Consider the following 13,525-nt stretch of genomic DNA (forward strand, 5'->3'; position numbering starts at 1 on the left):
AGTGGAGCAGCCCATATGGGATGCCAGCACTGCAGACAGCGGCTTTAGCCACTATGCCACAGTGCCAGGCCCCGTCACTCTACCTTTCAAACAAACAAACAAGTAAATAAATCTTTTTTTGAAGGGCCAGATAGTAAGTATTTTAGGTTGTGTGGCCAAGAGGCAAAGCCAAGGCCACAGGTAAGTTCTCCCATCGGGAGAAGGAAGCGCATCTCCACAGTTTCCACTGCTGCAGTCTGAGGTGTTGCGTGATGACTGTAGCTCTTTGTCTCTCTTGCTGACGATGGGATTCCTGGGGGGCCGACACTGTGCTTCAGTCGGTTCGAGGGAGTGTGCCTCTCAGGTCACGCGGATGGCGTGTTCGTGGGGAGAAGCAGGTGGGTGTGGGCCGGGCCCTTCCCTCTGCCCCCAGAGCTCTGGCTGGCACTGCACTGGGTTCTTGTCCCTGCAGTGAGCCTCTGGTGTGGGCGGTGCTGTGAGCATGGCTCTGGTCTGTCCCTGTGCCGTGGCTCCCTGCTCCGGGCTCCTGTGCTGGACTCCTCTGTTTCGTGCTCGCTCTGGGCGACCCTGGACGTGCTGACTGGTGTTTGTGCTGTGGCTCTGTTTCCTTGGAAGGCTCCCTTCTCCCAGGCCTGTGTGTAGCTGCAGTGGGTGGGGCTGCCTGTTTGTGCTCTGTAGGGGCAGCTGTCAGGAAGAGGACTGAGCTGCGGCTGCCCTGTGGGTTGTAGGGGAGGTGGGTGACAGGCTGTGTGACGCCTGTGTCCATTCAGACAGGCCTGGCTGCGGCCTGTCCCTTGTGCATCCGGGCAGGTGCTCTCGTGATGGGTGCACCAGAGGGTCATTGGGAAGTCAGGAGTCCGCAGCATCAGGACCTCTCGCACTTCAGTTTTTTCGGATGAGTGCAGCTGAACCGTGCGAAGTCCGCGTCCTCACAGGCGGAGCTGTGTTGAGAATTGGCACGCTGGTTGGTCTCCTCTAACGCTGGGCTCGTCTCAGGATGGTTTGATCTTTGGGCCTGGTGACGGCGTGGAAATTCCCGACACGGCCGCTGTTTTTCGCTTTCAGGACGGCGTTCCGTGAAGCACCCAAGAGAGGCGATGCTTTGTCACCGGGCGGCGTTGCCCGAGGCGGCTTTGCCCGGGCGCAGGCTGCTGGGAGTGGGCACGGCTCGGGGAGGCTGGAGCCCATCATGGGCGAGGGCACCTGCGTTGTAGCCGGCGTGTCTGTTGATCTGGGACATCGACCGTCACTCTGGTTAGTCAGAACGTTTAATTCAGTGTCCTGTCCTGTTTGCAAGCTCTTCTGGAATATTCCACGTCACAAGGACCTATACCAGCAGCAGATCCCGGCCCTTCCTAGACCAGGAAGTTACCGCTGAAGAAGTGAGGTGGAGCTTGCTCAGGGGAGTTCAAAGTGGTGACTCACGCCCAAGGCCTGGGGGTGGTGGAGGCACCTGCAGACTGAGCACCTTGCAAAGTCTCGTTGCCATAGAGCGCGAGGTGGGAGTGACGTGTCGGGGCTGTCCTTCCGTGTCCCTGGGGAGGGGCTGTCCCTCGCTCGTCTGGCTCCGGCATCTGAACGCGCAGAACGGTCACACGTGCACGCCGGCGTGGGCCAGCGGCTGCCGGCACGGGATGAGGCTGCCTGTGGGAGTGGGTTCACCGGCTCGCTCGGTGTCCCTCTGTGCGTGCAGCTGCTTGTTCAACGTTTAGAACTGTAAACAGCCTCAGTGGGCTCTGCAGAGGAAGCTGTGGTTTCTGGTCTTCCTGTTCACTGGGGTTTTCAGAGGGAGGGCTCACATCTCCCGAGCCTCCTGCCAGCTCAGAAGTGAGCAGAGAAACCCAGTAAGTGTCGGCAGAAGGAGGAACCAGAATTCCCCCAAGCGGCCCTCTGCAGAGTTTGGGACGGAGCGTTGATGGAGAGGGAGGTGGGTCCAGGCCCCGCGTGGGAGGGTGGCTGAGGGGGCTGGGGTCCCGGGGTGACGTTTGCTCCCCAGCGCTCTGGCCTTGTGTGCCGGTGGAGGCCTGGTCCTGTGCCCCTGCTCTGGGCGACCGGGTGGACTCACAGACAGCCTCTGACCAAGCGCGTGGGCGGAGGGCGGCTGGTGGGAGCGCAGGTTCTGTGTCTGTAGGGAATGTCCCTTTCCTGTGGCTGTGCGGTCAGCGGGGGCTGAGATCCCAGGTGGGAAGTGGCATCAGGAGGACACCTGAGACGGGCGGGGCCTGTGCCTGGAATCTCACCCCTGCGGGCCCCCAGCCTCCCCTGCCCTGTGCTCTGTGTCTCAGGATCCCCTTGTGGCCCCCAGCATCCCCCGCCCTGTGGCTCTGTGTGCAGGGTCCCCCTGCGGCCCCCAGCCTCCCCCGCCCTGTGCTCTGTGTGCAGGGTCCCCCTGTGGCCCCCAGACTCCCCCCGCCCTGTGGCTCTGTGTGCAGGGTCCCCCTGTGGCCCCCAGCCTCCCCCGCCCTGTGCTCTGTGTGCAGGGTCCCCCTGTGGCCCCCAGCCTCCCCCTGCCCTGTGGCTCTGTGTGCAGGGTCCCCCTGTGGCCTCCAGCCTCCCCCGCCCTGTGCTCTGTGTCTCAGGATCCCCCTGCGGCCCCCAGCCTCCCCCCGCTCTGTGGCGCCTCTGTCGCAGGAGAGCAAACAGGCAGCAGTGCTGAGGGGGGCCCCTGGCTGCCTTGCTGGGAGCCCCGCTCGCCTCCCAGGGCACCAAGGAAAGATCCTGCCGACCACAGGGTTTCGTGTTTCTAATAAAGAAGCGATGGCTGGTCTGTGTGGCCAGGGGAGCCTGGGGCTGGCTGGTGGGCAGGGCTGCAGCGCCCCTGACAGGCACCCACCGTCTGTGGTTCATGGGAGGTGGCAGGTGTCCCTCTGCAGGGACAGCCCCTCGCTCTGTTCTGCTGAAGCTGAGCCACACTGAGTGCCCTTCTCAGACCTGCGTGCTGAGCTCGGGTCTCCTCTTGTCCCTGTGGATCCTGGTGTTACTGCCCCCTCTCTCTTTTAAGATTTATTTATTTGAAAGAGCTGCAGAGAGAGTGAGAGAGATCTTCCATCTGCTGGTTTGCTCCCCAGATGGCCCCAACGACCAGGGCTGGGCCAGGCCAAAGCCAGGAGCCAGGAGCTTCCTCTGGGTCTTGCACATGTGTGCAGGGGCCCAAGCACCTGGGCCATCTTCCGCTGCTTTCCCAGGCCACAGCAGAGAGCTGGATTGGGAGTGGAGAAGCCAGGACTTGAACCTTCACCCATATGGAAAGCAGGCATCACAGGCAGTGGCTTAACCTGCTGTGCCACAACACCAGTCCCTGTTTCTCCCCCCCTTTTTTTTTTGACAGGCAGAGTGGATAGTGAGAGAGAGAGAGACAGAGAGAAAGGTCTTCCTTTTTGCCGTTGGTTTACCCTCCAATGGCCGCTGCGGCCGGCACATCGTGCTGATCCGAAGCCAGGAGCCAGGTGCTTCTCCTGGTCTCCCATGCGGGTGCAGGGCCTAAGCACTTGGGCCATCCTCCACTGCCTTCCCGGGCCATAGCAGAGAGCTGGCCTGGAAGAGGAGCAACTGGGATAGAATCCGGCGCCCCGACCGGGACTAGAACCCGGTGTGCCGGCGCCGCAAGGCGGAGGATTAGCCTGTTAAGCCACGGCACCGGCCCCTGTCTCTCCCTTTAGGTGGAGGTGCCTGGGACGGGTGGAGGCTCCTTCCCTGTCACTGCCCGAGTGTCCAGCACTTGCAGGGTGCTCACGAGACGCTGGCTGAAGCTTGGACTAAGGACACGCAGGCCATCACTGTCTCGTCAAACCCACCTGCAGCTGTTCCTCCGGGACACACGGGGGCCTGCACACCCCTGGACGTGCTGGGGGCCTCTTAGCACTTTCTCCAGGGTGACGCGGGAGTCGAGTGTGTGCAGGGAGGCCGTGGTGTGTATAGCGGTATTGCAGGCTGCGTGTCCCTTATCTGGACACTTAACACCAGGAATGTTCCCGGTTTGGGATTTTTTCGGAGTTCGGAATGCTTGCGTCTGCGTGTGTGATATCTGGGGCGTGGGATCCGACTCCCAGCAGGAGCGTCATTGGTGTTGCACGTGCACCTTGGCCACTTAGCCCGGAGGTGATTGTCCACAGCATTTCAGTGTGCCTGCATTCTCCCTGCCTCTGTCCCAGGAGGTCGGCTGTGGAGTTTTCCGTCTGTGGGGCCGTGGGTTCGGGATGCGTAAGCGGAATTTGCTGCTCTCAAGCAGGGGCTGCATCATCTGCTCAGGGCAGCACCTGCAAATCCGGGGCGGCGTAGCCTGGCTGGCTGTTTACTTCCTGTTTCTGTCTCACTTCTCCTGCTTGACTGTGGCATCCCGGAGGGCAGAGGCTGTCTGTCCTCCACCCACGGCAAGGGTCAGTCGCAGCGCTGACGGCTCTCCAGCCCCGGGCAGGCTGTGTGCTGGCCGCTGGGGTCACAGGGGGCCAGGCCCTTGGGTGCTGAGAGGCAGCTGTGGGGTCGTCCTGGTTTCCCTGCTCAGCTGTGCCTCCCCCTGATTTCTGGGGCTCTCTCTTTAGGAGTGGGATTGCAGGCTGGGGACCCAGCTCTTTCCCGGCACGGACTGTAATTCTCTGTGCGGACTATAATTTTATGAGCTGTACATCAGCGTTGAAATAACAGTGTACGTTGCATGTGGTTTGTGGGCCTGTTGATTTGGCTGGTGTGGCTTCTTGGTTAGAGGTGGGTTTTGCAAGTCTCTGGTTCAGGGTTGGTTTCCTGTTGCTGCCATGTGTCCGTGAGTAACCAGTTAGGCTGACGAGCAGCTTTGCCAGAGCAAGCAGACTGGGCCGTGCGGCCTGGCCGTGCTGTTGCCATCAGCACTCCAGCACCGTCCCTGCCGCGGGGGTGGTGACGAGGAGGAGTGGGCCCTGGGGTTGCAGCTTTCCCTCTGTGCACGTGAGACTGTTGAAGCCAGGCGCGCAGCCACTTGCCTCTGTGTGTCCCTCAGCCCCGGGACGGGACCTTGCAAGTCCCAGGAGCCCGGGAGGAGCCGGCAGGAAGGAAGACAGTGGCTTTCAGGGGTGCCGATGAACCCGGCTCTTACCGTGGCTGCCGGCTGCCAGGTCACGGGGGACATTTCCCGGGAAGCCCACGCTGCTGCTGCCTGCTCCGGACGCATCCCTGCCCCGTGCTCGCCCCAGGATGCGGAGCTGGTGGGGGGCTGAGGACCACGATGCGTGGAGGATGTCCTGGGGGAGGGCTCCCCGCCTCCTTACAGCAGAGACCCCGAGCCCTGAGCCGCCCGCAGCCAGTGTTGCTGGGCGCTGGTTCTCGGGCCTTTTCCTGAGTTTATGTCCTGGACATCATAGGAGGCTCAGCTCTGTCCTCTGCACGTGTGTAGTCGTATAGACAATTTCAATTATAAAAATGCGAGAGAGAAAAGTTGATGAAGGCCTGTGTGCAAGCCATGCCGGCCCTGCTGTCACCCGCCCTGAGGACCTTGTGTCACGGGGATCCCTCTGTGACCCTCCCCACCACCAGCAAGAGGGGAGGGGCGCTGCTCCAGATGAGAGAGGCTGTTTCGGGGAGGTGGATGTTCCGGGTCAGGAGTGGGTTCAGGCCCGTGTGAGGGACTCACGGGACGCGGGTGCCAGTGATACCCAGGCTGTGGTCGCGATGTGTGGACCAGGCTGAGGCTCTGGTCTCACCTGCGTGATGATGGCAGGCAGAGGAGAGATGGGTTGCCAGTGTGCTGTCAAGGTTAAAGTCGTCATGGAGGGCCGGCGCTGTGGCGTAGTGGGTAAAACCGCTGCCTGAGTGCCGGCATCCCATATGGGTGCTGGTTCAAGTCCCGGCAGCTCCACTTCCCATCCAGCTCTCTGCTGTGGCCTGGGAAAGCAGTAGAAGATGGCCCAAGTCCTGGGGCCCCTGCACCTGCATGGGATTCCTGGAAGAAGCTCCTGGCTTCAGATTGGTGCAGCTCCAGCCTTTGCGGTCATCTGGGGAGTGAACCAGTGGATGGAAGACCTCTCTCTCTCTCTCTCTCTCTCTCTCTCACTCTCACTCTCTGTCTGCTTCTCCTTCTCTCTCTCTCTCTCTGCCTCTCCTATGTAACTCTGACTTTCTAATAAATAAATCTTAAAAAAAGTCATCATAGAAAGTAACTGTTGACTTACCAGACACTCCTGTTTTCTTTTAAAAATATTTAACTGACCATCAGGGTTACGTGGTGGAGGAGACTGGGGAGAGGGGGTGGGGGAGATCTTCCATCTGCTGGTTCATTCCCTGACTCAGCTTCTCTGAGTCTCCCCCAGGGGTGCAGGGGCCCAAGGACCTGGGCCAAACCTGGGCTCCTTGACTTAGTGTCACGTTGTAGCCCAACAAACCCATTGCTGGTCAAAAATATTGCTAAGTCAGAACTGCATCTCGGGGGTGGGTACTGTGGCCCAGCAGGCTGAGCTGCTGCGTGGGGAGCCTGCGTCCATGTCAGAGTGCCCGGGACCCCGTCCCACACTGCTGCTGACCCAGCTTCCTGCCGGTGCACACGGGAGGCAGCAGAGGATGGCCCAGGTGCTTGGGTTCCTGTTAGCCACACCGGAGGCCCAAGTGAAGCTCCTGGCTTCGCAGTCATTTGGGGAGGGAACAGCAGATGGAAGACGTGTCTTTCTCTGTCTTTCAAATAAGTAAATTAATTAAAAATGCACTTTATAACTTGCTAAACTTGTAATAATAAATAAGTGAGTTAATAACTCGGGAAGTCAGAAGTTGAACCGTCGTGAGTCCACCTGCTGCTGGCTCTGTAAGTAGGTTTACGTCCAGATAACTCTCCGTGGAGATGCAGAGTTCCAGTCAGGCCACTGTGAGCCGGGGCGCTGTTTGTTGCCTGCCCAGAGTGTGTCACGTGTTGCCAGGGTCCTGAACTTGTGTGGAGATGGCAAGAGCTCCGCCCACCAGCTTGCTTGTGCTAGAGCAGAGGTCAAAGTCAGAGGTCAAGGTCAGGCCTTGGAACCTGTGCATGTGCTGTCAGGGGGCCCTGAGCTGCAGGGGCCCAGGGAGAGGGTGACGAGGCTCAGAGGTGCCGGGACTCTGTGTTGTAGAGCGAACCTCCTGCTCCCCGGCCAGTGCTGACGGGTCAGTGGGGTGAGACCCAGGGAGAAGAGGGCCCAGGCTTTGGCGTCCAAGCAAAGCTGAGGAGCAGGGTCGTGTGTCCTCGGCCACTGGGGACGGCAGGGCAGGGACCTGTAGGGGTTTCCGTTGTTGACCTCTGCCCTAGTGCTGGAGTGTCCCCCTTGAGGGGGGGGCGGCTGCTGAATCCCACTGAACCCCCCTGGGCTGTGGTTGTGCGTCTGAAGCTGCTGGCTTTGACGAGGTGCCCACAGGTCCTGGCACTGGCCAGGTTTCCCATGCACGGGAGAGCTTTTAACAGGCAATTGGCTGTTGGCGTCTTGCTTCTCTGTGTGCCGGTGCCAGGGGCAAGCCCGTCACTGCCCTCCGAGCCTTCCCTGGTGGGAGCCACACACAGTACTCTGACACTGCCTCTCCCTGGGCTCTGCGCCTCCGAGGCCGTGCGTCGGGTCCTGTTTTCCCTGGGTGTGTGTTCCTTTGGATGACAGAACAGGAGTGGTCTTGGCAGGACTGGGCTGCTGCCTCACCATGGCACCGCGTCGGTGTTCTGGGCTCCAGAGGGGAGGCTTGTGTCCACCCGCTCGCTCGCTCGCTCTCTCTCTCTCTCCTTTGGTTAGAGGATTAGCCTTCTGAGCCCTCTGTAGGGCTGCCTGAGGTGTGAGGCTGTCAGTTAGGGTTAGGGTCCAGCCAGCCGCCAATCATCGCTTCCCCCTTGTCCTCCCCTTGGTGCTCAAGTTCCAGATGTGGCGCCTGGAACCCTGAGGCCTGACCAGAGGGAAGCATCGGGTGAGAAGCCGTGTCCTGGCCATGTCCTGGCCATGTCTCAGCCGTGTCCCGGCTGTGTCCCAGCCATGTCCTGGCCATGTCTCAGCCGTGTCTCAGCCGTGTCCCAGCCAACCTTGGCTGCTGGGACGCCGGCCCCGGCCATGCTTCCTGGCTGCCTTCTCAGGGACCTGAGGTGGGGGAGGAGTTGGAACCATGTTGTTTGTCCCCTTCCCAGGTGTAGGGACCTGGCGCCCAGGGCTCGTGTGCGCTCTTCTGTACCTGGTTTGCATGGGGACCCTGGAAGTGCTTTCGGCTACTTCTGTGCGTTAGCCATTGGGACTTGCAAAGCACCTGTAAGTAATGAACTCCAACCATTGCCATTTCTGCCTGCAGCCTGGAATTGTGTCGCCATTTAAACGAGTATTCCTAAAAGGTGAAAAGAGTAGAGATAAGAAAGCCCATGAGAAGGTGACAGAGAGGCGCCCTCTGCACACTGTGGTGCTGTCCTTGCCCGAGCGCGTCGAGCCAGACAGACTGCTGAGCGACTATATTGAGAAGGAGGTGAAGGTAAGTGGTCCCGAGCTGTGAGAGCCTCGCATGAACCCCCCAGCCGGCCCCTCCCCCAGCCGGCCCTGCTGAGCTGCCCAGTGACCAGAGGGCCCACGCCAGCTCCCTGCCTCTCACTGCTGCTTCTGGTTCTTTCCACCTGCTTTTCTCCAGGGCCTGGCTGTGCTCCTGCCCTGGCAGAGGGTTGTAGGGCTGGGAGGAAGCTCAGGTCTCCTGCAGGTTGCAGAGGGCAGGAGTCACTGGACAAGGCCCTAGGGCTGTGGCGCAGGTTGCCGCAAGGGCTGGGGCCCCAGGCCTGACTCGGTGGCTGCTGTGAAGGGTCTGTGCCCTAAGCCATGTGATGTGCAGGGTGGACTGGCAGTCCTTCCCCTAGGACCACAGAGTCGGAGGGGAGGGGAGAGGAGATGGCAGGATGCACAGGAGGGGCTGCTGGGGGGACGTGGCTGCATTGGAGCCAACGTGGCTGCCTCCAAGGCTGGTGCTGGGCACGGGGTCAGGGGCTGCTGGGGCGTGGGCAGCTTGAATGCCTGTAGGAAGGATTTCTGCTGTCACATGGCCCAGCTCTGATTCGCTCACCCCCAGCCCCTGGGAGGGAGGTACACAGGCCAAAGATGCAAGTGTCAATGGTGGGGACCCCCCCACAGCCTCCAGGATGCCTGCAGCCAGGATGACTGTGGAAGGGTACTGGCTGGGGGTCCCGGAGGAGTACCACCCCAGCCAGATGGGTGCCCCAGCATTGGTAACGCCCATACCGCGTGTGGCTTCCCCAGCCTTTCCAAGCCTCCTTGCAGCTTCAGGGGAAGACTTTAACCAAAAGTCAGAGCTCAAGACAAACCCAAAAATTCAGTGTGAATGAAGAAACAACCATGTGGAAGATAAGGGAAGAAGCTGTAAAATACAGGCGCAGATCCCCTGACGCGTCGCTGGGTGATTTGGTGCTTGTGTGTGACCATCACAAAGAGCACACTCCCAGAAGCTAAGACGGGACAGATGGGTGACTGGATGTGGCCTCCTGGTGCCGTCAGGAGGCTGTGCTGGTGCAGCATGGCACGCTGTCTTCCGGCAGCCACATCTAGACGCAGGATGCACTCAGCTGTCAGCTGTGCACAGCAGCTGGTGTCACAGTCGTTCAGTGTCAGCCACCTCCAGCTGTGCGTCACAGTCACTCAGTGTCAGCCACCCCCAGCTGTGCGTCACAGTCACTCAGCGTCAGCCCCCAGCTGTGCGTCACAGTTGCTCGTTTCTCAGCGTCAGCCACCTTCAGCTGTGCGTCACAGTCACTCAGTGTCAGCCGCCCCCAGCTGTGCGTCACAGTCGCTCAGCGTCAGCCCCCAGGTGTGTGTCACATTTGCTCAGCGTCAGCCCCCAGCTGTGTATCACAGCCGCTCAGTGTCAGCCACCTTCAGCTGTGCGTTACAGTCACTCAGCATCAGTCCCCATCTGTGCGTCACAGTCGCTCAGCATCAACTGTCCCCAGCTGTGCGTCACAATCGCTCAGTGTCAGTCCCCAGCTGTGCATCACAGCCACTCAGCATCAACTGTCCCCAGCTGTACGTCACAGCCGCTCAGCGTCAGTCCCCAGCTGTGCGTCACAGTCGCTCAGCGTCAGCCATCCCAGCTGTGCGTCACAGTCGCTCAGCGTCAGCCATCCCAGCTGTGCGTCACAGCCACTCAGCGTCAGCCCCCAGCTGTGTGTCACAGTCACTCAGCGTCAGCCCCCAGCTGTGCGTCACAGTCGCTCAGCGTCAGCCCCCAGGTGTGTGTCACAGCTGCTCAGCGTCAGTCCCCAGCTGTGCGTCACAGTCGCTCAGAGTCAGCTATCCCCAGCTGTGCATCACATTTGCTCAGCGTCAGCCCCCAGCTGTGCGTCACAGCTGCTCAGCATCAGTCCCCAGCTGTGCGTCACAGCCGCTCAGCGTCAGCCCCCAGCTGTGCATCACAGTTGCTCAGTGTCAGTCCCCAGCTGTGCGTCACAGTCACTCAGCGTCAGCCCCCAGCTGTGCATCACAGTTGCTCGGCGTCAGCCGTCCCAGCTGTGCGTCACAGCCGCTAAGCGTCAGCCCCCAGCTGTGCGTCACAGTCGCTCAGCGTCAGTCCCCAGCTGTGTGTCACAGTCACTCAGCGTCAGTCCCCAGCTGTGCATCACAGTCACTCAGCGTCAGTCCCCAGCTGTGCATCACAGTCGCTCAGCGTCAGCCCCCAGCTGTGCGTCACAGTCGCTCAGCATCAGCCCCCAGCTGTGCGTCACAGTCGCTCAGCATCAGCCCCCAGCTGTGCGTCACAGTTGCTCGGTGTCAGCCGTCCCAGCTGTGCGTCACAGCCGCTCAGCGTCAGCCCCCAGCTGTGCGTCACAGTCGCTCAGCGTCAGCCCCCAGCTGTGCGTCACAGTTGCTCGGTGTCAGCCGTCCCAGCTATGCGTCACAGTCACTCAGCGTCAGCCCCCAGCTGTGCGTCACAGTCGCTCAGCGTCAGCCCCCAGCTGTGCATCACAGCCGCTCAGCGTCAGTCCCCAGCTGTGCGTCACAGCCGCTCAGCGTCAGCCGTCCCCAGCCGTGTGTCACAGTCACTCAGCGTCAGTCCCCAGCTGTGCGTCACAGCCGCTCAGCGTCAGCCGTCCCAGCTGTGTGTCACAGCCGCTCAGCGTCAGCTGCCCCAGCTGCTGGTGTGTGCCTTCCTGTGGCTGGCAGTGCTCTGGGTGTGTTTACACGCACACAGCCATATGCACGTAGGGCTGTGCTGTGCTACAGCATGTGGCAGCTCTGGTGTCACTCGGCAAAGGGAATTTTTCATTCCATTAAATCTCATGGATTATATACAAAGCTGTTATTTACTATTTTCAAAACTTAAGTGGTTATATTGATGGTGAAATGACAAGATTCTACTTTTTAAAATTTAATTTATTTTTTTAAAGATTTATTTATCTATTTGAGAGGCAAAGTTACACAGAGGCAGAGAGAGAGAAGGAGGTCTTCCATCTGCTGGTTCACTCCCTAAATGGCTGCACAGCCAGAGTTGAGCTGATCTGAAGCCAGGAGCCAGGAGCCAGGTCTCCCACGTGGTACAGGGGCCCAAGGACTTGGGGCATCTTCTGCTTTCCCAGGCCATAGCAGAGAGCTGGATTGGAAGTGGAGCAGCTGGGACTTGAACCAGTGCCCATATGGGATGCCGGCACTGCAGGCGACAGCTTTACCCACTATGCCACAGCACCAGCCCCTAATTTTATTTTTTAAAGGATGTATTCATTTGATGAGTTAGAGAGGGAGAAAGAGAAATCTTGCATCCCTGGCTACAATGGCCAGGGCTGGGCCAGGCCAAAGCCAGGAGCCTGAAACTGTCAGGAGAAGAGACAGAGCGTGCAGCCACAGCCAGGCCAGGTCTGCTGGGGGGGGGGGGGGGGGAGGCTCCGTCCCAGGTGTAGGTGCAGCAGAGAGCGAGCCCCTCCCTTACAGACTAGCGGTTCTTATAGCACAAAGTGGCGGGAAGGGGCCTGGGGGTCTGAGCTGAGCTGGGCTGCCGAGATGGAGGGGGAGCTCAGGCCGGATCGTGAGGTCCTGGGAGGTCACAGGGTGAGCTGGGAGGGGCTGGGCTGGGGCTGGACCCTGGGGCCTAGCTGCTGAGCTGGGAGAGGGGAGAGAGCTTGGGAGGAGCTGACAGCTGGACTCCTCCGCTGGTGGTGAGTCCAGCAGTGCAGGCAGGGGGGGCTGTGCTAGCAGGCAGAGAAACAGGGGCCTGCTTGCTGGGTGCAGGGGAGAGAGGTCAGCACGGACCTAAGGCTGCTTGTCCTCGCTCCATCAGAAACTCCATCCGGGTCTCCCATGTGGGTGCAGGCCCCAGGCACTTGGGCCATCTGCTGCTGCTTTCCCAGGCTCATTAACTGGGAACTGGATTAGAAGTGGAGCAGCCGGGACTGGAATTGGCGCCCACATGGGATGCTGGCATTGCAGGCGGCAGCTTAGCCGGCTGTGCCACACCGCTGGCCCCGAGATTCTACACTTAAATCAAGAAAAAGTGAGGGAAGAGCTGTTGGCGTTAGAAGTGTGTTTCTTAAAAAATTCAGTAGAGGGGTTGGAAGGTAAAAGTCAAAAAAACTCCCAGGAAGAATACCAGAAGACAAAGAAAGTAGACGGATCCGGGAGGTTCCAGCTGCCACCGTGGGATGAAGATTGAAGATGAAGGAGAGTGGGAGGGAGCTGTCAGCTCGGAACCCAGAGCGTGCTGCAGGATTCCCTGATGGACTCGACGGCGCCCCCACGAGGCCCAGGTCTGGAAAGCAGCAGCACCTGAGCCTGTCGGGAAGTCGCCGGGGGAGGTGTGTGTTTGTGGTGCAGTGCCGAAGTCCCTCGGACTCACCTGTTATAACACAGCGTTGGTGCAAAGCCCACGGATTTATAGGAAGACGCTCAAACGTACGTGGTCATTGAATAAAACATAAAATCCCCCTCCATCATAAAATAGAGGACGAGGATGTGAGGAGCAGGCCAGCGTCTCTGGGAGGGCAGTGCGGGCCTCGCCGTGGGTGTGGGGACGAGTGTGGGGACGAGCTGCTGCCGGCTGTCGGAGAGCGGGGGCGTCGGAACGGGCACAGGGAGCAGGGCTCCCCCAGAGAAACAGGCAAGCGGTTGGCCCTGTCCTGAGGGAAGGCGGAGCAGACGAGCTTGTCCGTCCTGCTGGGCAGTGCGTGTGGTCTCCCAGCACGTCTTGCAAGCAGCCCCGTGAGAGGACCTCCAAAAGCTGGAAAGCAGGCTGGCTGGGACTGCAGGCCCAGGGAACGGGAACTTGGCCGCATGGCGAGGTTTGAGGTTCTGCCTTGGCCTCACGCAGCCCAGCCTGGGAGCCGAGGAGCCAGCAACCCAGGGACACCAAGAATGACCGGAAACACTGGCCCGCCCGTGCCCACCAGTGGGCAGGCCGAGTGGGCAACAGGGCCTTCATCCCTGCCAGATGGCAGCAGCCCCCTAGGGAGCCCTGGAGGATCTGGGTGTCAGTGGAGACCCCCGAGGGGCTGCCACACCCAGCTGTGAAGAGCAGACCCCCCACCCAGCTGTCCAGGGCGGCCCCAGCTGGGGTGAGGAGGTGGTGCGCCCCTCCCCCTGAGGGCCTAGAGCAG

The 13,525-nt window shown here is 60.4% G+C and overlaps 1 protein-coding gene across 3 annotated transcripts in view; it reads left to right on the forward strand.

The window, feature by feature from the left end:
- The window catches only part of CCM2 (CCM2 scaffold protein), a 56,875-nt gene that overhangs the window by 17,145 nt on the left and 26,205 nt on the right, over positions 1–13,525 (forward strand). For 2 of the 3 annotated variants that reach the window (XM_062179042.1, XM_062179041.1), the window contains exon 2: positions 8,245–8,418. The exons of the other annotated variant lie outside the window; for it this stretch is intronic. In XM_062179042.1, coding sequence (XP_062035026.1) covers positions 8,245–8,418 — 174 coding nt within the window. The remainder of the gene's footprint in view (positions 1–8,244; positions 8,419–13,525) is intronic. 3 annotated transcript variants of the gene reach the window in all.

Source organism: Lepus europaeus, chromosome 20 (assembly GCF_033115175.1).
Source record: "Lepus europaeus isolate LE1 chromosome 20, mLepTim1.pri, whole genome shotgun sequence".
NCBI classification, from domain to species: domain Eukaryota; kingdom Metazoa; phylum Chordata; class Mammalia; order Lagomorpha; family Leporidae; genus Lepus; species Lepus europaeus.